At 45.2% G+C, this 22,726-nt stretch overlaps 1 protein-coding gene across 1 annotated transcript; it reads left to right on the forward strand.

Moving 5' to 3' along the window:
* The first annotated feature begins 612 nt into the window (after nucleotides 1-612).
* On the forward strand, nucleotides 613-22,505 carry RABAC1 (Rab acceptor 1). The gene is made up of 6 exons (XM_040419748.1): nucleotides 613-756; nucleotides 4,103-4,188; nucleotides 6,953-7,162; nucleotides 17,480-17,577; nucleotides 20,882-20,983; nucleotides 22,115-22,505. Exons 1-6 carry the CDS (start codon nucleotides 673-675, stop codon nucleotides 22,198-22,200), a joined length of 666 nt encoding a protein of 221 aa, XP_040275682.1. The 5' UTR covers nucleotides 613-672; the 3' UTR covers nucleotides 22,201-22,505.
* The last annotated feature ends 221 nt before the right edge of the window (nucleotides 22,506-22,726 follow it).

Raw genomic sequence — 22,726 nt, forward strand, 5'->3', positions numbered from 1 at the left:
AACTGAACTTTGCCGCTAACCTGAATTGAACACGAGAAAAAATCTGGGAATCGCCTGATGAGAAGAAGCGTCACCACACACAGCGAGATATCAGGTTTATAGAAATCAGCCTGAAAAAGGGTGTGTGCTGAAGGGGTTAACCAGGAAGTGCGTGCCCGCTTCATATTTCCCTAACACGTACCGCATCGTTGAGGCCACGCGCACGACGCTTCAAAAACACCTGGAAACAAAGAAGAAAAAAAATTGGAAAAACAAGTCTCAAATGTAGTTTTTCTTCACAGAGATAAACCCTGTGTGAAAAGGGCTTTACAGAAAACCGCAGGCCGCCGCCTCACACGATCCGTCACTCGCGGGCCTTCATTAGCATCTGACAGAAACGTCTCTCATGAAGCTTTCCAGAAATGGCGCCACGGCACACTGCGCTCCTCCAGCCAATCAGAGCGCGTCTGTGACGGTGTCCCACGTCGATTGGCTGAAAGCCCTGAACGCCACGTCTTAACTGCGGCTGCCTTCAGCCAATCACAGCGCTGCACATTTTGATTGACGGCAAATAACTCCTTAACCACAATGCAAATAATATTCTAATTACACCGAAATCACTGTCAGAACTACCGATCCCAGAATGCAGTTCTGGGTGACGTCATCGCGTTTGCCGACGTGGCTCTAGTTGCTATGGCAGCAGCCTTTCGGGAGCTGTTTTCCTCGTATTTTTTCCGGCCTGTGCCAAATCAGTTCCGGTCGCGGACGGGAGAGGAGGTAAGTGAGTGCGGAGTGCTGTCCACGGGTAGGAGGGTCTCCCAGCTGCTGTGGTACCTGCTTCTGGCTGAGACTTGTAGTTCTAGGCGGCAGGTGCATTCTCTGGGCTGTGCTTGGGCTTCATTCACATTACTGTTACTTCAAAGAAAATAACGCAAGCGCCATTTCTCTGAAATCAGGGAGATGGGTGGGATCAGTGAGCCCCGCAGTTTACAGGGTAGTATGGCGGAAACAATGACAGCGAATGTGCGGAATCGCCTGCATCAGAACGTAAATCTACGACCCTACGAGACTCGCCTTACAGCGGTTTATGTAGTATGGCGGGAACAATGACAGCGAATGTGCGGAATCGCCTGCATCAGAACGTAAATCTACGACCCTACGAGACTCGCCTTACAGCGGTTTATGTAGTATGGCGGAAACAATGACAGCGAATGTGCGGAATCGCCTGCATCAGAACGTAAATCTACGACCCTACGAGACTCGCCTTACAGCGGTTTATGTAGTATGGCGGGAACAATGACAGCGAATGTGCGGAATCGCCTGCATCAGAACGTAAATCTACGTCCCTACGAGACTCGCCTTACAGCGGTTTATGTAGTATGGCGGGAACAATGACAGCGAATGTGCGGGATCGCCTGCATCAGAACGTAAATCTACGACCCTACGAGACTCGCCTTACAGCGGTTTATGTAGTATGGCGGGAACAATGACAGCGAATGTGCGGAATCGCCTGCATCAGAACGTAAATCTACGTCCCTACGAGACTCGCCTTACAGCGGTTTATGTAGTATGGCGGGAACAATGACAGCGAATGTGCGGAATCGCCTGCATCAGAACGTAAATCTACGACCCTACGAGACTCGCCTTACAGCGGTTTATGTAGTATGGCGGAAACAATGACAGCGAATGTGCGGGATCGCCTGCATCAGAACGTAAATCTACGACCCTACGAGACTCGCCTTACAGCGGTTTATGTAGTATGGCGGGAACAATGACAGCGAATGTGCGGAATCGCCTGCATCAGAACGTAAATCTACGACCCTACGAGACTCGCCTTACAGCGGTTTATGTAGTATGGCGGGAACAATGACAGCGAATGTGCAGAATCGCCTGCATCAGAACGTAAATCTACGACCCTACGAGACTCGCCTTACAGCGGTTTATGTAGTATGGCGGGAACAATGACAGCGAATGTGCGGAATCGCCTGCATCAGAACGTAAATCTACGTCCCTACGAGACTCGCCTTACAGCGGTTTATGTAGTATGGCGGGAACAATGACAGCGAATGTGCGGGATCGCCTGCATCAGAACGTAAATCTACGTCCCTACGAGACTCGCCTTACAGCGGTTTATGTAGTATGGCGGGAACAATGACAGCGAATGTGCGGAATCGCCTGCATCAGAACGTAAATCTACGACCCTACGAGACTCGCCTTACAGCGGTTTATGTAGTATGGCGGGAACAATGACAGCGAATGTGCGGAATCGCCTGCATCAGAACGTAAATCTACGACCCTACGAGACTCGCCTTACAGCGATTTATGTAGTATGGCGGGAACAATGACAGCGAATGTGCGGAATCGCCTGCATCAGAACGTAAATCTACGACCCTACGAGACTCGCCTTACAGCGGTTTATGTAGTATGGCGGGAACAATGACAGCGAATGTGCGGGATCGCCTGCATCAGAACGTAAATCTACGACCCTACGAGACTCGCCTTACAGCGGTTTATGTAGTATGGCGGGAACAATGACAGCGAATGTGCGGAATCGCCTGCATCAGAACGTAAATCTACGACCCTACGAGACTCGCCTTACAGCGGTTTATGTAGTATGGCGGGAACAATGACAGCGAATGTGCGGAATCGCCTGCATCAGAACGTAAATCTACGACCCTACGAGACTCGCCTTACAGCGGTTTATGTAGTATGGCGGGAACAATGACAGCGAATGTGCGGAATCGCCTGCATCAGAACGTAAATCTACGACCCTACGAGACTCTCCTTACAGCGGTTTATGTAGTATGGCGGGAACAATGACAGCGAATGTGCGGGATCGCCTGCATCAGAACGTAAATCTACGACCCTACGAGACTCGCCTTACAGCGGTTTATGTAGTATGGCGGGAACAATGACAGCGAATGTGCGGGATCGCCTGCATCAGAACGTAAATCTACGACCCTACGAGACTCGCCTTACAGCGGTTTATGTAGTATGGCGGAAACAATGACAGCGAATGTGCGGAATCGCCTGCATCAGAACATAAAATGGAAATCTACGACCCTACGAGACTCGCCTTACAGCGGTTTATGTAGTATGGCGGGAACAATGACAGCGAATGTGCGGAATCGCCTGCATCAGAACGTAAATCTACGTCCCTACGAGACTCGCCTTACAGCGGTTTATGTAGTATGGCGGGAACAATGACAGCGAATGTGCGGGATCGCCTGCATCAGAACGTAAATCTACGACCCTACGAGACTCGCCTTACAGCGGTTTATGTAGTATGGCGGGAACAATGACAGCGAATGTGCGGAATCGCCTGCATCAGAACATAAAATGGAAATCTACGACCCTACGAGACTCGCCTTACAGCGGTTTATGAGGAAGCCATCGCCCCCCTCATCTGATGCGACAGAGCCGCCGAGAATAGCGGATTTCTGTCGATACATTGGAAAGTTATTGTTCTCGGAAGGCAGGGAAAAGGGCAAAAAACCGCAGCATGGTAAAGATCCGTGGACTGGGGACAGCTGGGATCCAGGATGTTTCCATTCACTGACAGCAAACAGCTCATGATTATGGTGAAGAACCTAGACCCAAGTCTATTGGAAGGTTCTGGAAGTTTAATTCTAGAGCGATGACCTGTAATAGCTGTGACCTCACCCGGCAGGGCTATTATAGGGTTAACCCGTGCATATCCGGCACTGATGCCTGTCAGTGACTGGATCCTGGTGACATCACTGGTGACTACGATGTGAGGAAGCCTCCCCGACCGCTCTGCACAGAGGTTCCTCAGACGGATCTTCTACATATTTCCTTAGGAGATGACTGGGAAATCTTCCCCGGGGTCTATTCGGCTCCGGCGTCCTCCACGTCGTCCTCCTGCAGTCACACAGATCTATCATCCTGTTATAGCGGCCTCCAGACGTACAATGTACTCGGATATTCCTTGAATCCGCTTTATAACCATCCAGAAAGTCCGAACCGTCCGTAATTATCGGTAGGACGTAGGTTTTCTAATCCAGAACCTTCAGATCTCGTGGATCCCGGATTACAGGAGATCTGCTGCACATTCCTCTCAGTGGATCCTCCGGCCTGACGTCTGTCTCTCTCTCTGTCACAGGCTCCGTTACCAGTGACCATGGCCGCCAAAAACGGGAATGTCATCAATGGAAGCGCAGAAGAAGGACCCGCCGGTCTCATCAACAAGTAGGCGCCATTCTTCATATATTCTCATGTACAGCGCCTATCAAAGGGGCAACTCGTAAAGATTAAAGGGAACCTGTCACCTCCAAAAACCATCCCAGGCCGCCAGCAGCCCCTGAGGGTAGAAGGGCAGCCCCTGAGGGTAGAAGGGCAGCCCCTGAGGGTAGAAGGGCAGCCCCTGAGGGTAGAAGGGCAGCCCCTGAGGGTAGAAGGGCAGCCCCTGAGGGTAGAAGGGCAGCCCCTGAGGGTAGAACGGCAGCGTGTTTACGACGTTAATTTTCTTCCTGAAGGTCGATGCGGCTAAAGCTCAGAAAACTTTATTTTACCCCCTGCCCGGCGCGCGCTTCTCTGGTCAGGCTTGAAGTGAAGGGGACGGCGGCCTCCTCGCTTCAAGTCACGGTGACCACGCCCCCTTCACTGTGACAAAGCCAGCCAAACTGCCGGCTGTCAGTCACAGCGAAGGGGCAGGGAAGGGGGTGTGGTTACCGTGCTTGAATCGAGGAGGCCGCTGCCTACATGACTTCAAGCCTGACCAGAGAAGCGCGCGCCGGGCAGGGGGTAAAATAAAGTTTTCTGAGCTTTAGCCGCATCGACCTTCAGGAAGAAAATTATCGTCGGAAACACGCTGCTGGCTGCCATCAGGTGCTGCTGGCGGCCTGGGATGGTTTTTGGAGGTGACAGGTTCCCTTTATAAGAAGTTATGTATAATTCACTTGGAATCATTATAAAAGTAGAAATTTAACCAACAACATATTACTATATAACTACTATAATACTGTTCCCATGTACAGGAATATAACTACTATAATACTGCCTCCTATGTACAGTAATATAACTACTATAATACTGCTCCTATGTACAGGAATATAACTACTATAATACTGCCTCCTATGTACAGTAATATAACTACTATAATACTGCCTCCTATGTACAAGAATATAACTACTATAATACTGCTCTTATGTACAAGAATATAACTACTATAATACTGCTCCTATGTACAAGAATATAACTACTATAATACTGCCTCCTATATACAGGAATATAACTACTATAATACTGCTCCTATGTACAAGAATATAACTACTATAATACTGCCTCCTATGTACAAGAATATAACTACTATAATACTGCCCCTATGTACAAGAATATAACTACTATAATACTGCTCCTATGTACAAGAATATAACTACTATAATACTGCTCATATGTACAAGAATATAACTACTATAATACTGCTCCTATGTACAGGAATATAACTACTATAATACTGCTCCTATGTACAAGAATATAACTACTATAATACTGCTCCTATGTACAAGAATATAACTACTATAATACTGCTCCTATGTACAAGAATATAACTACTATAATACTGCTCCTATGTACAAGAATATAACTACTATAATACTGCTCCTATGTACAAGAATATAACTACTATAATACTGTCTCCTATGTACAAGAATATAACTACTATAATACTGCCTCCTATGTACAAGAATATAACTACTATAATACTGTCTCCTATGTACAAGAATATAACTACTATAATACTGCTCCTATGTACAAGAATATAACTACTATAATACTGCCTCCTATGTACAAGAATATAACTGCTATAATACTGCCTCCTATGTACAAGAATATAACTACTATAATACTGCTCCTATGTACAAGAATATAACTACTATAATACTGCTCCTATGTACAAGAATATAACTACTATAATACTGCTCCTATGTACAAGAATATAACTACTATAATACTGCTTCTATGTACAAGAATATAACTACTATAATACTGCTCCTATGTACAAGAATATAACTACTATAATACTGCTCCTATGTACAAGAATATAACTACTATAATACTGCTCCTATCTACAATAATAAAACTACTATAATACTGCCTCCTATGTACAAGAATATAACTACTATAATACTGCTCCTATGTACAAGAATATAACTACTATAATACTGCTCCTATGTACAAGAATATAACTACTATAATACTGCTCCTATGTACAAGAATATAACTACTATAATACTGCTCCTGTGTACAAGAATATAACTACTATAATACTGCTCCTATGTACAAGAAAATAACTACTATAATACTGCTCCTATGTACAAGAATATAACTACTATAATACTGCCTCCTATGTACAGGAATATAACTACTATAATACTGCCTCCTATGTATAAGAATATAACTACTATAATACTGCCTCCTATGTACAAGTATATAACTACTATAATACTGCCTCCTATGTACAAGTATATAACTACTATAATACTGCCTCCTATGTACAAGAATATAACTACTATAATACTGCTCCTATGTACAAGAATATAACTACTATAATACTGCCTCCTATGTACAAGAATATAACTACTATAATACTGCTCCTATGTACAAGAATATAACTACTATAATACTGCTCCTATGTACAAGAATATAACTACTATAATACTGCTCCTGTGTACAAGAATATAACTACTATAATACTGCTCCTGTGTACAAGAATATAACTACTATAATACTGCTCCTGTGTACCCGATTGAGCGGAGATTGGGGTCCTCTGTGTTCCGTGCCTCTGCTCGCTCTCTTCTCTCTACACTCGGAACGTTCTGGATTGTACAATACGTTATTGATGTATTATCCATGGACCTGCCCCCCTCCTGAGATGATGATTTTCGGACGCGAGTATTGGGGCGGCTTCTCTTCTGTTTCTCTCATTTGTCTCTTACCTGTTTTATCTCCTCAGGATCTTTCCCAAGATGATAACTCAAACTACAGCCAAGGACTGGTTTGACCGCCGCCGGGCCCACATCCGCCCCTGGAATAACTTTATTGATCAGAGACGCTTCTCCCGGCCACAGAACTTTGGAGACTTGTGTAAGCGAGGGACACGAAATGTGGAGCATTTTCAGAGCAACTACATCTTCATTTTCCTGGGACTTATCCTGTACTGCATGTGAGTACTGTCTGCGCCATCCTCTGTCTACTCCGATTATGGGCCTCATTTCTAGCATTAGAAAGGGCTTCATCCGAGTTACAGCATATGTTCACCCTTATATAATACATCCTGTATTATACCCCAGAGCTGCACTCACTATTCTGCTGCTGGTGCAGTCACTGTCTACATACATTACTTATCCTGTACTGATCCTGAGTTACATCCTGTGTTATACCCCAGAGCTGCACTCACTATTCTGCTGGTGCAGTCACTGTGTACATACATTACTTATCCTGTACTGATCCTGAGTTACATCCTGTATTATACCCCAGAGCTGCACTCACTATTCTGCTGCTGGTGCAGTCACTGTGTACATACATTACTTATCCTGTACTGATCCTGAGTTACATCCTGTATTATCCTCCAGAGCTGCACTCACTATTCTGCTGGTGCAGTCACTGTGTACATACATTACTTATCCTGTACTGATCCTGAGTTACATCCTGTATTATACCCCAGAGCTGCACTCACTATTCTGCTGGTGCAGTCACTGTGTACATACATTACTTATCCTGCACTGATCCTGAGTTACATCCTGTATTATACCCCAGAGCTGCACTCACTATTCTGCTGGTGCAGTCACTGTGTACATACATTACTTATCCTGTACTGATCCTGAGTTACATCCTATATTATACTCCAGAGCTGCACTCACTATTCTGCTGGTGCAGTCACTGTGTACATACATTACTTATCCTGTACTGATCCTGAGTTACATCCTGTATTATACCCCAGAGCTGCACTCACTATTCTGCTGGTGCAGTCACTGTGTACATACATTACTTATCCTGTACTGATCCTGAGATACATCCTGTATTATACTCCAGAGCTGCACTCACTATTCTGCTGGTGCAGTCACTGTCTACATACATTACTTATCCTGTACTGATCCTGAGTTACATCCTGTATTATACCCCAGAGCTGCACTCACTATTCTGCTGGTGCAGTCACTGTGTACATACATTACTTATCCTGTACTGATCCTGAGATACATCCTGTATTATACTCCAGAGCTGCACTCACTATTCTGCTGGTGCAGTCACTGTCTACATACATTACTTATCCTGTACTGATCCTGAGTTACATCCTGTATTATACCCCAGAGCTGCACTCACTATTCTGCTGGTGCAGTCACTGTGTACATACATTACTTATCTTGTACTGATCCTGAGTTACATCCTGTATTATACTCCAGAGCTGCACTCACTATTCTGCTGGTGCAGTCACTGTGTACATACATTACTGATCCTGTACTGACCCTGAGTTACATCCTGTATTATACTCCAGAGCTGTACTCACTATTCTGCTGGTGCAGTCACTGTGTACATACATTACTTATCCTGTACTGATCCTGAGTTACCTCCTGTATTATACTCCAGAGCTGCACTCACTATTCTGCTGGTGCAGTCACTGTGCACATACATTACTTATCCTGTACTGATCCTGAGTTACATCCTGTATTATACTCCAGAGCTGCACTCACTATTCTGCTGGTGCAGTCACTGTGTACATACATTTCTTATCTTGTACTGATCCTGAGCTGGAAATTCTGGACTGAACGCAGGCGGGAGCTGAAGGTCCCTACACTGTTTATTGGCCATGCTGGGGTACCATTCACTGGAATGGGTGTTGATCTGCAGTACCTGGCATGGCCACTATGTGGTGTCAGTAGCCTTGTTCTTCCATTTCCATTCACTGTTATGTTTTTTGGCTGCCAAAAACAGCTCATTGGTGGGGATGCCGGGTGTCCAACCCCTTCCAGTCCTATATTGGTGACCTATCTTGAGAATAGGTTATTAATACTAAAGACCTGGAGAACCCCTTTAATAAAACATAATAGGCTCTATGTCCCCTAAAATGTATGGGTTGTAAAAGCAGCAAAAATGAAAATAAAACAAAATCTGAAATGCAGATTCCTATTTGCCATTTCATTGTCGACCAACGTGTTCACAATCCATCCCAAAATTTAAAATAAAATACTTTTATTTGCAGTTTAATTTTCAACGGAAACATGTGTAAAAAGAAAATTTAAAATAAAAAAAATCCTTTATCTTTTAATTTTCCGTTTGCCATTTAATTATTATTACCTCTTTTGGCATTTTATAGTCAAAATTAAAAATCCAGAATTAATAAATGAAAGGCACAACAACAATTTGAGATTCGGATTTCATCTCTGTAGGCATTTTCTGTGCCAAAATAAAAAAGCGCCACCTACTGCCAATTTCATTTTATTTATTTTTATTTAAATTTTTCCGAATGCCTCCCCAATCCCCGCCTCCCAGGGACAGGTAACAACATGGAGACCAACACGCACAGTCTTTAGGTTTGTTCCGGGGCCTAGGAGATAAGACGCGGACTTCCAGTTCATGATAATAATAAAAAAAAAATTAAATCCAATGAGTGGAAAGATCCAGAAAAAAAGGTCCAGTATTTCCCTTCAATGATGAAGATTCTACTCCTTGGGACAAGACCCCAAAGGTAGATGCTCCTGTGGCGAGAATCCAAAAAATACATCATTGCTGCCATTTGAAGATATGGGATTGCTGCGTGACCCTATGGATAAGAAATAGAACATGGGAATCTTATACAGCCATATTGAGGCCTAGTATTGCTGCTACATACACAGCCAGAACATAATCACTCTCTCAGAAGAACATCTGGTCTCGGATAGACCAAGGGAGGATATATTATCCTCTCTGCCGGGATTAAAACAGGCCTCCAATTTTATCACAGATGCTTCAGCAGACTTAGTGAGGCTTTCAGCAAGATCGGCAGCCCTTGTTAATGCTACTCGCAGAACGGTTTGGCTAAGGTCATGGTCAGGAGACACAGCATCTAAGAACAGATTGTGTGGAATCTCCTGCGAAGGTGATAGACGATTGTAACGGATCTCCTGGCACCCCGACCGGGTACCTCCGTTGATAGATACTCCTAGTGCTTTACGAGGACTCCAAGCACTCCACTTGACACCGTATGCACTGCAGACCCCACGAACCGCCGAAGCTTGGTTGAGGTCTCACCGTCTCCTACCCACCCTGGACCTACGACAAGGCTCCAGTGGGTGAACCTCTCCTAAAACCAGAGAGCAGGAACAGCTCTTAAAAGAGCTAGTAGTTATAGCCAGGGGAGTATAGCAAATCTTCAGCGTATAGCAATCCCCCAGTGTTGATCAGTTACCCAAACATCAGCCTCAACATGATAAAGGGTAAAACAGGAACACTTTATTGAGGGCTACCCGCCCGTATTTATGCAGGTCCCCATCTGGTGGACACGCCCCTAGGGGACCAGAAGGAAGACTGTGACACAGGACAAATATGCAGCACTGCAGGATACACAGACACAAAACATCCCCACAATACATCATGGTTTCCTCCTCTCTGCCCTGGAGACACCCGAGGAGTAATCCAATTATCTCTCAGGACAAAGGGAAATCACCAATACACATGTGGGAACAACAGAACAGAAATCACCACCCAAACACACAATGTCACACCCCCACAGCAAACACAGACATTTAACATATTCCCAGATAGCTCAAGTCTGAGTGCATATCATTAGGTGAATGGCACTCAGAATACACTAATACAATACAATTAGCTATCTGGGTACCCTCACATAACAAAATACCATTCCAAAGACAGATTTAAGCTGTGCGGCCGGTCTGTCTGCTCCTTTAAAGTTAGTATGGGCCATAATCCTGAGGCAAGAGGCTGGTAGCCAGGCCCCTCCGAAACCCAGTGGCGAGGTTGGTTTCACCACAACGATGTTCTAGACAAAGCGTCAAATAGGAAGAAAGGCCTTCCAACGGAATCGCATTATTTTCACCAACGACGCTCCGTTCGGACCCAAGAACGTGGTAAGCCAGACCAGAAGAAAAAGGAAAACGCCTCCGTTTGGCTCTTTCACCCAGACAAATCGTCTGGACAGTCAAACCACTGACACCAGGTAGGGGGAAGACTAAAAAGACTAATTTCTGCAAGAGAAGAAGTGTCCATGTCCCCATGGATCCTAGATGTTCTACATCAGAGGTACAAACTAAAGTTCTTGTCTCCTCCACCAGAAAAGGTCTTTCTAAACAAAAGACTAAGAGAAAGCAATCAACAGCTTCTGGAGTCCCGGCTTCTTCTCCTCCTCCTTCAAAAATAGGTTCTAATCCAGCTTCTGGAAAGGCCAAAGAGGGGAAAGGTTCTACCCTCCAGTTTTTCTAAGAAAACCAAGTGGATCCTAGAGAGCAATAATAAATCGCCAAGCAGGCACGTATTATTTTACAAGAAATTCAAGATGGAAACTGTCAAATCAACTATCAATATTACTGATTTGAGGATTGCTAGATGGCAACATTGGACCTGGCAGATGTGTACTACCATGTGTCAATCCTCAAGGGCCATCAAACATTCTTGAGAATTGCTCTGTACATAAACAATTGCCTTTTTGATCTCCAGCTTCAGTTCTTACCATTCTTACGTTTCTCATCCGCACGTAGGATTTCTACAAAAATAATAGCAGAAGTTACGGGTTTTTTATATCAGAAGGGCATAATTTTCATCCCCCGCCCTCCCTACCTGGACGATTTTCTAATAGCAGCTCAAACAGACGAGCACCTCAGGACCCATTTGCAGACTGTAAATGAAACTCATGAAGCTTTAGGCTGGATGATCAATTGGGAGAATCAAAGCAAAAAGTGTTCCTGGGAGTCGGGTTGGATTCTCATCTTGTAACATTTTTTCTTCCAGAACAAAAGAAGCAGAGCCTAGTACAGAAAATATCAGCCTTTTGTCAGTCGCCAAAATTATCGATCAGGGGCATTATGACGATCCTAGGTCTATTGACGTCCACCATACCAGCAGTAAGGTGGACACAGGTGCATGTAAGGACATTACAGTCTTTCCTTTTAACTCGTAGGACAAAACTCAATTTTCTCTGGACAAGAGAGTAAGAGTACCCTTATAACGCTGGGTTCAGACCTGAGCGTACCGAAGGAGCGCTCTGTATGCGCGATTGTATCGCGCGTTTACAGACGCGGCTCCGGCAACAAGCAACGCCCATAGTTGCGCATTCCCGGAAGTCTATGTACGGGAACGCCCGACCATACGCCCCAAAGAAGCTCCTGTACTTCTTGGGGCATATGGCGTTCGTACGCGCTGTAAAACACTCAGGTGAGAACCATGCCCATAGGGAAGCATTGGTTCTTGCCTGTTGAGTGTTTACAGTTCAGGTGTGAACCCAGCGTAAGTGAAAAAATCTCTGAACTGGTGGCCGCTTCAAAATTTTTTTAATCAGGAGGTACAATGGCGCTAATTGAACCAGGTCATCATTACAACAAATGCAAGCGGTATAGGATGGGGAGCCCACCGCGATCAGCAAATGGTACAGGGGACCTGGCATCCAGACCTGTGCCAGGAATCCTCCAATGTCAGAGAGCTTACTGCAGTTCAGTACAGCAGGAGGAACAAGAAGCTGACCCTGATTGCGGCCTCAGTGTTTACGTGGGCAGAAGAACACCTACTGTCAATATCTGCAGTCCATGTAAAAGAGAAAGATAACCTCTTCACAGACTACCTGAGCTGACAGTCTAAGGGCAGGAAATCTATCCAAATCAGTCAATCTTCAATCAGATTTGCAAGAAGTGGAGGGTCTCTATTCTACACCTCTTTGCCTTAAAAGCCAACAAAAAGATGAGTCAATTCTGTTTCCTATTCTACCAGGACCATCCGTTTCTGCTGGATGCTCTTTCGGGCCTATGGCCGAAAGGTCTGTTGTACGCATTCCCTCCTTGATACCAAAGACAAAAGCAGCTGAGGAGAAGACCTATCTGATTCTAGTGGCTCCTTTTTGGTCATGGAGGGCATGGTTCTTGATTCTTTAGACACTATCAAGAGGGGAATTTTGGCTTTTTCCTCAGATTCTGGACCTTTGACATCAGAGACCATCCCAACATCCAAGCGTCTCTCAGTTGAGGCTGGCAGCCTGGATTCTGAATGAGACATTTTGAGGGCAAAATGACTTCGGATGCGGTAATATCCACACTGATGGAAAGCAGAAAAGCTATTACATCCAAAATCCACCTGAGAACTTGGAAGGCTTTTCTTTGTTTCTCGGCAGGTTCCTGGGATCCCTCCATGTGCCCAGATGTTCAGGTAATTCTGGGTTTTCTCCAAGAAGGTCTAGATAAGGGTTTAAGAGTCGGTACCCTAAAAGTCCAGATTGCTGCCCTCAGTGATTTCTTAGGTATAAAAATGTCAGATTGAGATGGTCAGATGTTTCATTAAGGGAACAAGCAGAATCCGACCATCCTTCTGTTCCACTACATCACTATGGGATTTAAATCTATTCCTATCAGTACTCACGGAACATCCTTTTGAACCCATTGGGGAAATATCAGATTACTTTCCCTAAAAACAGCCTTCCTAATAGCGACTACTACAGCTAGGAGGGTGGGAGAGATCCAAGCCTTCTCCTACAAGCCTCCTTATCTAACGATATTTGAAGATAAAGTAGTCCTGAAACATGCGCCCTTTCTTCTGAAAGTTTTTTTCGTAATTTCATTGTCAGCAGGAAATATCTCTTCCTTCAATAATTTGGATGTCCTCAGATGCCTGTTAACTTACTTGGAAGTAACTGAAGAGTTCAGAAGATCGTATCTGCTAGTCCAATTCTTCATACAAAATGAAGGCCCAGCAGTAAAGCAACAATTGCCGATGGATCATAATGACTATTACCCTTGCTCATAGCACAAAATGGGTGACTCCTTCATCAGGTCTTAAGGCGCACTCGACCAGAGCAGTAACAAATGTGTCGCACTGCAACATGGTCTAGCTAGCACATCTACTTTTTTTTCAAGCACTATAAATTACAGGGAGTGCAGAATTATTAGGCAAGTTGTATTTTTGAGGATTAATTTTATTATTGAACAACCATGTTCTCAATGAACCCAAAAAACTCATTAATATCAAAGCTGAATATTTTTGGAAGTAGTTTTTAGTTTGTTTTTTAGTTTTAGCTATTTTAGGCGGATATCTGTGTGTGCAGGTGACTATTACTGTGCATAATTATTAGGCAACTTAACAAAAAACAAATATATACCCATTTCAATTATTTATTTTTACCAGTGAAACCAATATAACATCTCAACATTCACAAATATACATTTCTGACATTCAAAAACAAAACAAAAACAAATCAGTGACCAATATAGCCACCTTTCTTTGCAAGGACACTCAAAAGCCTGCCATCCATGGATTCTGTCAGTGTTTAGATCTGTTCACCATCAACATTGCGTGCAGCAGCAACCACAGCCTCCCAGACACTGTTCAGAGAGGTGTACTGTTTTCCCTCCTTGTAAATCTCACATTTGATGATGGACCACAGGTTCTCAATGGGGTTCAGATCAGGTGAACAAGGAAGCCATGTCATTAGATTTTCTTCTTTTATACCCTTTCTTGCCAGCCACGCTGTGGAGTACTTGGACGCGTGTGATGGAGCATTGTCCTGCAGGAAAATCATGTTTTTCTTGAAGGATGCAGACTTCTTCCTGTACCACTACTTGAAGAAGGTGTCTTCCAGAAACTGGCAGTAGGACTGGGAGTTGAGCTTGACTCCATCCTCAACCCGAAAAGGCCCCACAAGCTCATCTTTGATGATACCAGCCCAAACCAGTACTCCACCTCCACCTTGCTGGCGTCTGAGTCGGACTGGAGCTCTCTGCCCTTTACCAATCCAGCCACGGGCCCATCCATCTGGCCCATCAAGACTCACTCTCATTTCATCAGTCCATAAAACCTTAGAAAAATCAGTCTTGAGATATTTCTTGGCCCAGTCTTGACGTTTCAGCTTGTGTGTCTTGTTCAGTGGTGGTCGTCTTTCAGCCTTTCTTACCTTGGCCATGTCTCTGAGTATTGCACACCTTGTGCTTTTGGGCACTCCAGTGATGTTGCAGCTCTGAAATATGGCCGAACTGGTGGCAAGTGGCATCTTGGCAGCTGCACACTTGACTTTTCTCAGTTCATGGGCAGTTATTTTGCGTCTTGGTTTTTCCACACGCTTCTTGCGACCCTGTTGACTATTTTGAATGAAACGCTTGATTGTTCGATGATCACGCTTCAGAAGCTTTGCAATTTTAAGAGTGCTGCATCCCTCTGCAAGATATCTCACTATTTTTGACTTTTCTGAGCCTGTCAAGTCCTTCTTTTGACCCATTTTGCCAAAAGAAAAGGACGTTGCCTAATAATTATGCACACCTAATATAGGGTGTTGATGTCATTAGACCACACCCCTTCTCATTACAGAGATGCACATCACCTAATATGCTTAATTGGTAGTAGGCTTTCGAGCCTATACAGCTTGGAGTAAGACAACATGCATAAAGAGGATGATGTGGTCAAAATACTCATTTGCCTAATAATTCTGCACGCAGTGTAGATGTAGTGTCCAACAGAGACTTGACGTTCAGTGGGGAAGTGTTATCTGGTGCTGTCCCTCCCTAAAAGAAGTCCTTTCCTCTGAAAATCCTCCAGCTAGTTCCCTCGGGGAGGTGTATGGAAAACATGAAAAGACTCTTATTGGTAATTGGATTTTCCATTTGGCCTTCACAACAGAACAAAGAATTCCCGTCCTTTGTAACTCTCTGAATTGTTCTTGTGGTGATATATTTCTTATACATAACTGCATAAAATAAAATAGATTGTAAATTTCTATAAATGTATTTTTGTTCTGCATCAGACTTGTGTCCTAGGTCACTGACTGGAGCAGGTAGAGGGCTTTTACACTGTTGGTCTCCGCATTGATTCCCGTCCCTGGGAGGCGGGGTAACCTCCAGCTTAGTGCCGTTACGGAGGCTAAATGGAAAATGCAATTACCGGTAAAAGTAATGTTCATCTTCGCAGTTGTCCAACATTCAGATATCGCAATTTAGTAGCAGTGGACGTGGGTCAACATGTAAAAAAAATGTAATTACCTCCGGACCGAACATAGAGCGCCCTCTATTGGAATTACAGACCTCTTCGCTGCCAACGAGCTACCGTCGCTCCGCCACCACCCAGGCCGTCGCTCCGCCACCACCCAGGCCGTCGCTCCGCCACCACCCAGGCCGTCGCTCCGCCACCACCCAGGCCGTCGCTCCGCCACCACCCAGGCCGTCGCTCCGCCACCACCCAGGCCGTCGCTCCGCCACCACCCAGGCCGTCGCTCCGCCACCACCCAGGCCGCTCATCTCGTCACTTACTAAGGTCTAGACATAGAATTTTTAATTCTGTTATTTGTCATCTCCCGTTCATCCTGTCAGTATTATATAGAATAGTATATTTACAGTCCTGACAGAATGAACGGGAGACGAGTCCCATCTGACTGCTGGCCCGGCCCTCATCCGCCTCCTAAACCTCATTGGCGCGTTTCTTTCCCGTGGTGTGAATAACCCAATGATTGAGCCACATCCTTTCCGGTGAGCGTGCGTCAGACTGATGGAGCCCCTGGACTGGACCTTTTTCTTGATGAAAGGCCTGTGTCCTTAGTGAAATTAGTCCTGCAGCTTTTTCATGAAGCTCCGTTTTCATATTAATCAGTTGAGGACATTTCTCAAGAATGGCCTCCTAACAAATCTCTCCAGTCGGCGTGTCCTGGCAGTGCTGCGCCTATAGCATAGCATATCTCCAGGGTACTGTCTGTTAGTAATGAGCGAAAAAGCTGCCTGATGATCTAAATGAAGACGCAGAACTTTTATCAATTAAAGGTCAGTTTCCAAATACACTTTGTATAATGGCTTCTCTGTAAAATCAGAACTGTGAAGGAACTGGTGTTTTTGGGGCTTCCCTAAAGTTTTTCAGCCATATTATTCCCTGTTTCAACTGCACAGATAGATGAATTTCACTCAGAAGCCGGGGGCGTCTTCCTTTTGCTACTACGGTATGCAGTCACCTCACTTCCTTTGGGGAGCTCAGAAAGCTGATAAGGAGAGATAAATCGCAGAAAGGCTCCTGTGAATTCAGACGCAGTGTAAAAGTCGTTGTTTCATCAGCCCCAGGATCTCGGCTAGCTCTGACGCACCCCCACCTTCTCTCAGACGTCTTCAGAGTCTCTGGGGACTGTGGAGGTGAGACCCCTAGAGGCCATGACTTTTTTTTTTTTTTTTTTTTTTTAAATAAAGTGATTTAGAAATTTTCAGTTTACACCGTGAAATTGTGTGAAAGAAGTGTAGAGAATAGTATGGGAAGATCCAGATCTGTGATGATCCTCACTGGACAATAACTACTCCCATCATCTTCTATCCTTTCCTCCTCACAGTATCACCAGCCCCATGCTACTCATTGCCATCGCCATCTTCTTTGGTGCCTGTTACATCATTTACCTGAAAACGCTGCAGTCCAAGATGGTCCTTTTTGGTAAGATATAATATATCTGTACAGGACGGGGAGGTATATAGTGATATATAATATCTGTACGGGGGGTATATAGTGATATTATATATCTGTACAGGACGGGGAGGTATATAGTGATATATAATATCTGTACAGGCCGGGGAGGTATATAGTGATATATAATATCTGTACAGGACGGGGAGGTATATAGTGATATATAATATCTGTACAGGCCGGGGAGGTATATAGTGATATATAATATCTGTACGGGGGGTATATAGTGATATTATATATCTGTACAGGACGGGGAGGTATATAGTGATATATAATATCTGTACAGGCCGGGGAGGTATATAGTGATATATAATATCTGTACAGGACGGGGAGGTATATAGTGATATATAATATCTGTACAGGCCGGGGAGGTATATAGTGATATATAATATCTGTACGGGGGGTATATAGTGATATTATATATCTGTACAGGACGGGGAGGTATATAGTGATATATAATATCTGTACGGGGGGTATATAGTGATATTATATATCTGTACAGGACGGGGAGGTATATAGTGATATATAATATCTGTACAGGCCGGGGAGGTATATAGTGATATATAATATCTGTACAGGACGGGGAGGTATATAGTGATATATAATATCTGTACAGGACGGGGAGGTATATAGTGATATATAATATCTGTACGGGGGGTATATAGTGATATTATATATCTGTACAGGACGGGGAGGTATATAGTGATATATAATATCTGTACGGGGGGTATATAGTGATATTATATATCTGTACAGGACGGGGAGGTATATAGTGATATATAATATCTGTACAGGCCGGGGAGGTATATAGTGATATATAATATCTGTACAGGACGGGGAGGTATATAGTGATATATAATATCTGTACAGGCCGGGGAGGTATATAGTGATATTATATATCTGTACAGGACGGGGAGGTATATAGTGATATATAATATCTGTACGGGGGGTATATAGTGATATTATATATCTGTACAGGACGGGGAGGTATATAGTGATATATAATATCTGTACAGGCCGGGGAGGTATATAGTGATATATAATATCTGTACAGGACGGGGAGGTATATAGTGATATATAATATCTGTACAGGCCGGGGAGGTATATAGTGATATATAATATCTGTACAGGACGGGGAGGTATATAGTGATATATAATAGGGATCGACAGATTTATCGGTTTTACCGATATTATCGGCCGATATTCAGGATTTGGATCGGTATCGGCATCTATTTTGCCGATATTCCGATAACGTATCGGGAACAAGGATCGCGCTGCTGTCAGCGCTCTCCGCGTTCCCTCAGCAGCACAGGGGAGAAGGAAGCAGTGTCTCCACCCCCTGTGCTGCTGCTGCCGCTGCCGCCAATGAGAGGAGAGAAGACAAGGGGAGGGGCTTTGGCCGCTGCGCCACCAATGATGTTGACTTACTCATTCACTCAAATTGAACAGGAGGCGGGAGCTGGCTGCAGAATCACATAGCCGGCTCCCGACCTCTACGACAAGTAGCTGCGATCTGCGGTAGTTAACCCCTCAGGTGCCGCGGATCGCAGCTACCGCTCATAGAGGTCAGGAGCCGCTATGTGATTCTGCAGCCAGCTCCCGCCTCCTGTATATGAATAAATGAGAGATTTATCTTCATTGGTGGCGCAGTGCGCCCCCCCAGTTTTAATCATTGGTGGCAGTGGCCACAGGGTCCCCTCTCCCCTCCTCCACCGATCGGAGCCCCAGCTGTGTAATCCTGGGGCTCCGATCAGTTACCATGGCAGCCAGGACGCTATTGAAGCCCTGGCTGCCATGGTAATCTCCATGCTGCTGTGTGCACAGAGTAGCAGGGACAGTGTGATGTCCTATTCACCCTGATAGAGATGTATCAGGGTGAATAGGACAAGGGTTCTAGTCCCTAAGGGGGCTAAAAGTTAGTAAAAAAAAAAACAACAAAATATTAAGTATAAATAAAAAAGAAAGATTTACAAAAAAAAATAATTCACATTAACAATAAAAATATTCATTTTCAGCAGATTTGTGTAGGAATTTTTTTTTAATTTTTTTTTAATTTCACAGAATGTCGGTATAAATTATCGGCTATCGGCCTGAAAGTTCACAAATTATCGGTATCTGCCCTAAAAAATCAATATCGGTCGATCCCTAATATATAATATCTGTACTAGACTGGGGGGTATATAGTGATATATAATATCTGTACCAGGGCTGTGGAGTCGAGGAGTCGGGTGAAATTTTGGGTACCTGGAGTCGGAGTTGGAGTCGGCAAACAATGCACAGACTCCGACTCCTACTAAATTTAGATTGGAATAAAAAAAAAAAAAGCAAGTTTAAATGTCCCAATTCGCAAAAAGTTATAATTAATGACTTCTCTACTGTAAGAATAAAGACCAATGCATGCAGTGCCTCACGTAACCGCAAAACGAACACGTTAAGTGACCGTGAAGAAGCTTTTCATGTGCTTCACTATGTGGCACGCAACGCACAATTAGGAGCTGCAATACCTATACTTTCCATAGTGTTGTGTTCTGCTTTTACAGGGAACGCAGCGTCCATGTGTAACCTCGCCTCTCACTGATAAGGGATTAAATAAATATGTTTTTTGCAGGACTAGAGAGTGAGACACTTGTATAAGTGAAGAGAATGGAGGGCCAATAGTTCAAGACTGAAGCTGTAAACCATTGGAAAAACTGCTGTCATTCAGCTAAGGCTATAAAAACTTGTAAACTCCGATTGTTAGCTTAAACTTTAAACATGACTATGGGATTCTCCTAGGAAAATCATGTTTTAGAATAAATGCCCCTTCCTGGATCCTCCCACTGCCCTATCTTCAGCAGCAGATAAGCACACAAAGGAGAAAGCAGCTTCCCAGCCAGTAGTCCTGTGGTAGGTTGCGTTTCTTTCCCTCAAGGAATGTATAAAATACATTCGCATATTAATACAGAGGAGTTGGAGTCGGAAGTACATAAAACTGAGGAGTCTGAGTCGGAAGATTTATCTACCGACTCCGCAGCCCTGATCTGTACTGGACTGGGGGGTATATAGTGATATATAATATCTGTACTGGACTGGGGGGTATATAGTGATTATATAATATCTGTACTGGACTGGGGGGCATATACCTGTGCAGCGCTGGGAGTTGTAGACCTGGTTCTGGGCTGCAGTTTTCTCCAGTCTCGCCGCTGCCATCTCAGATTTGTCCTCATTGTCTCCCCCCGCCCCCCTGGTCTTGTCCTTCACTTATGTTGTAGTAATAACGTATTTCTGGTTGCAGGTCGTGAGGTCAGCACTGCTAATCAGTATGGATTGGCCGGCGCTGTCTCCTTTCCGTTTTTCTGGCTCGCCGGAGCTGGTGCTGCCGTGTTCTGGGTTCTAGGTAAGACTCTGCGTCCAGTGGGTTCTAGGCAAGACTCTGCTTCCAGTGGGTTCTAGGCAAGACTCTGCATCCAGTGGGTTCTAGGCAAGACTCTGCGTCCAGTGGGTTCTAGGCAAGACTCTGCGTCCAGTGGGTTCTAGGCAAGACTCTGCGTCCAGTGGGTTCTAGGCAAGACTCTGCGTCCAGTGGGTTCTAGGCAAGACTCTGCGTCCAGTGGGTTCTAGGCAAGACTCTGCGTCCAGTGGGTTCTAGGCAAGACTCTGCGTCCAGTGGGTTCTAGGCAAGACTCTGCGTCCAGTGGGTTCTAGGCAAGACTCTGCGTCCAGTGGGTTCTAGGCAAGACTCTGCGTCCAGTGGGTTCTAGGCAAGACTCTGCGTCCAGTGGGTTCTAGGCAAGACTCTGCGTCCAGTGGGTTCTAGGCAAGACTCTGCGTCCAGTGGGTTCTAGGCAAGACTCTGCGTCCAGTGGGGTCTAGGCAAGACTCTGCGTCCAGTGGGGTCTAGGCAAGACTCTGCGTCCAGTGGGGTCTAGGCAAGACTCTGCGTCCAGTGGGGTCTAGGCAAGACTCTGCGTCCAGTGGGGTCTAGGCAAGACTCTGCGTCCAGTGGGGTCTAGGCAAGACTCTGCGTCCAGTGGGGTCTAGGCAAGACTCTGCGTCCAGTGGGGTCTAGGCAAGACTCTGCGTCCAGTGGGGTCTAGGCAAGACTCTGCGTCCAGTGGGGTCTAGGCAAGACTCTGCGTCCACTGGTTTCCTGGCGTGGAGAACCCTGTAGGAGCGTCCATCTGAACGTGTGACTCTCGTCATCTCCCAGAGCAGGGAGCTCCCATAGTCCTCTGCTTCACTATGGGTAACACTCTGTTCTGAATGCCAGGAACCCGGTAGTGTTTCAGGGCTTGTTGGGAGTTGTAGTTTAGCAGCTGTTGGAGACCACTTCTTAGATGGTAATTTTGGGGGCCCGATCTACTCCTGATCCTCTGTACAGAGGACTATGCACAGCTGTGTTTGGTTCATCCAATATTTTTGTCAGCTATTATAGTTGGGTAACTCGGCTCTGCTACATCTGTTCTTTCTTGTACCTCTGTGCCTCCTGTAGTGTGAGATCTCTCATTATTTCCTCCCTTTTTCCCAGGTGCCACCCTCGCAGTCATCGGCTCCCATGCCTCCTTCCATGAGATTGAGGGGGACATCGAGGAGCTGCAGATGGAACCAGTGTAAGGCGTCTCGGTTGCGGTCTCCTCTCATGGTACCAGCGATGGGACCTGTTGGACTGTGTATTTTAACCTGTCGTTTCCGCTCTCCCTTTATTAAATCCCATTGTCAGTGAGCACTTTACCGCAACCTTTGCACAATGTGTGATGGGTCAGTGACCGCCGGTCGGTATAGTCCGGCGTTCAGGAAGGTGGCGGCTGTTTACACCCGGTGAACTACTAATCCTGGGATGTTCCCGGGGGAGAAGTGTCTGCAGTAAGAGGTCGGGTGTTTTCTATATATGTGATCATGTAATAAACTTGTAATATACACTGTGCGTCTGTCCTGTGTGTGACACCGCGCAGAGGTAGCCATGTGTCACCTGTCTGCTCCGGGGCCCCAGGGAATGATGGCCCCGCAGTGCTGTCTCTTCCCTGCTCATGTCGGTCTCTGCTCTTCCTGCTCCATTAATCTTGTGTCGACATTGCTGGAGTCCAGTAGCGTGGCCGAGGAGGCACTGGAGCGGCGGGATGAGGTGGGTGTTACATCTTCT

This window comes from Bufo bufo, chromosome 1 (genome assembly GCF_905171765.1).
Source record: "Bufo bufo chromosome 1, aBufBuf1.1, whole genome shotgun sequence".
Taxonomy (NCBI): domain Eukaryota; kingdom Metazoa; phylum Chordata; class Amphibia; order Anura; family Bufonidae; genus Bufo; species Bufo bufo.

Excerpts from the sequence above, each read along its gene's own strand:
- RABAC1 (XM_040419748.1), top strand. The coding sequence starts at position 673 with ATGGCAGCAGCCTTTCGGGAGCTGTTTTCCTCGTATTTTTTCCGGCCT. Across the intron at positions 757-4,102 it reads GGTCGCGGACGGGAGAGGAG|GCTCCGTTACCAGTGACCAT; the intron begins GTAAGTGAGTGC and ends TCTCTGTCACAG. Across the intron at positions 20,984-22,114 it reads TGCCGTGTTCTGGGTTCTAG|GTGCCACCCTCGCAGTCATC; the intron begins GTAAGACTCTGC and ends CCTTTTTCCCAG.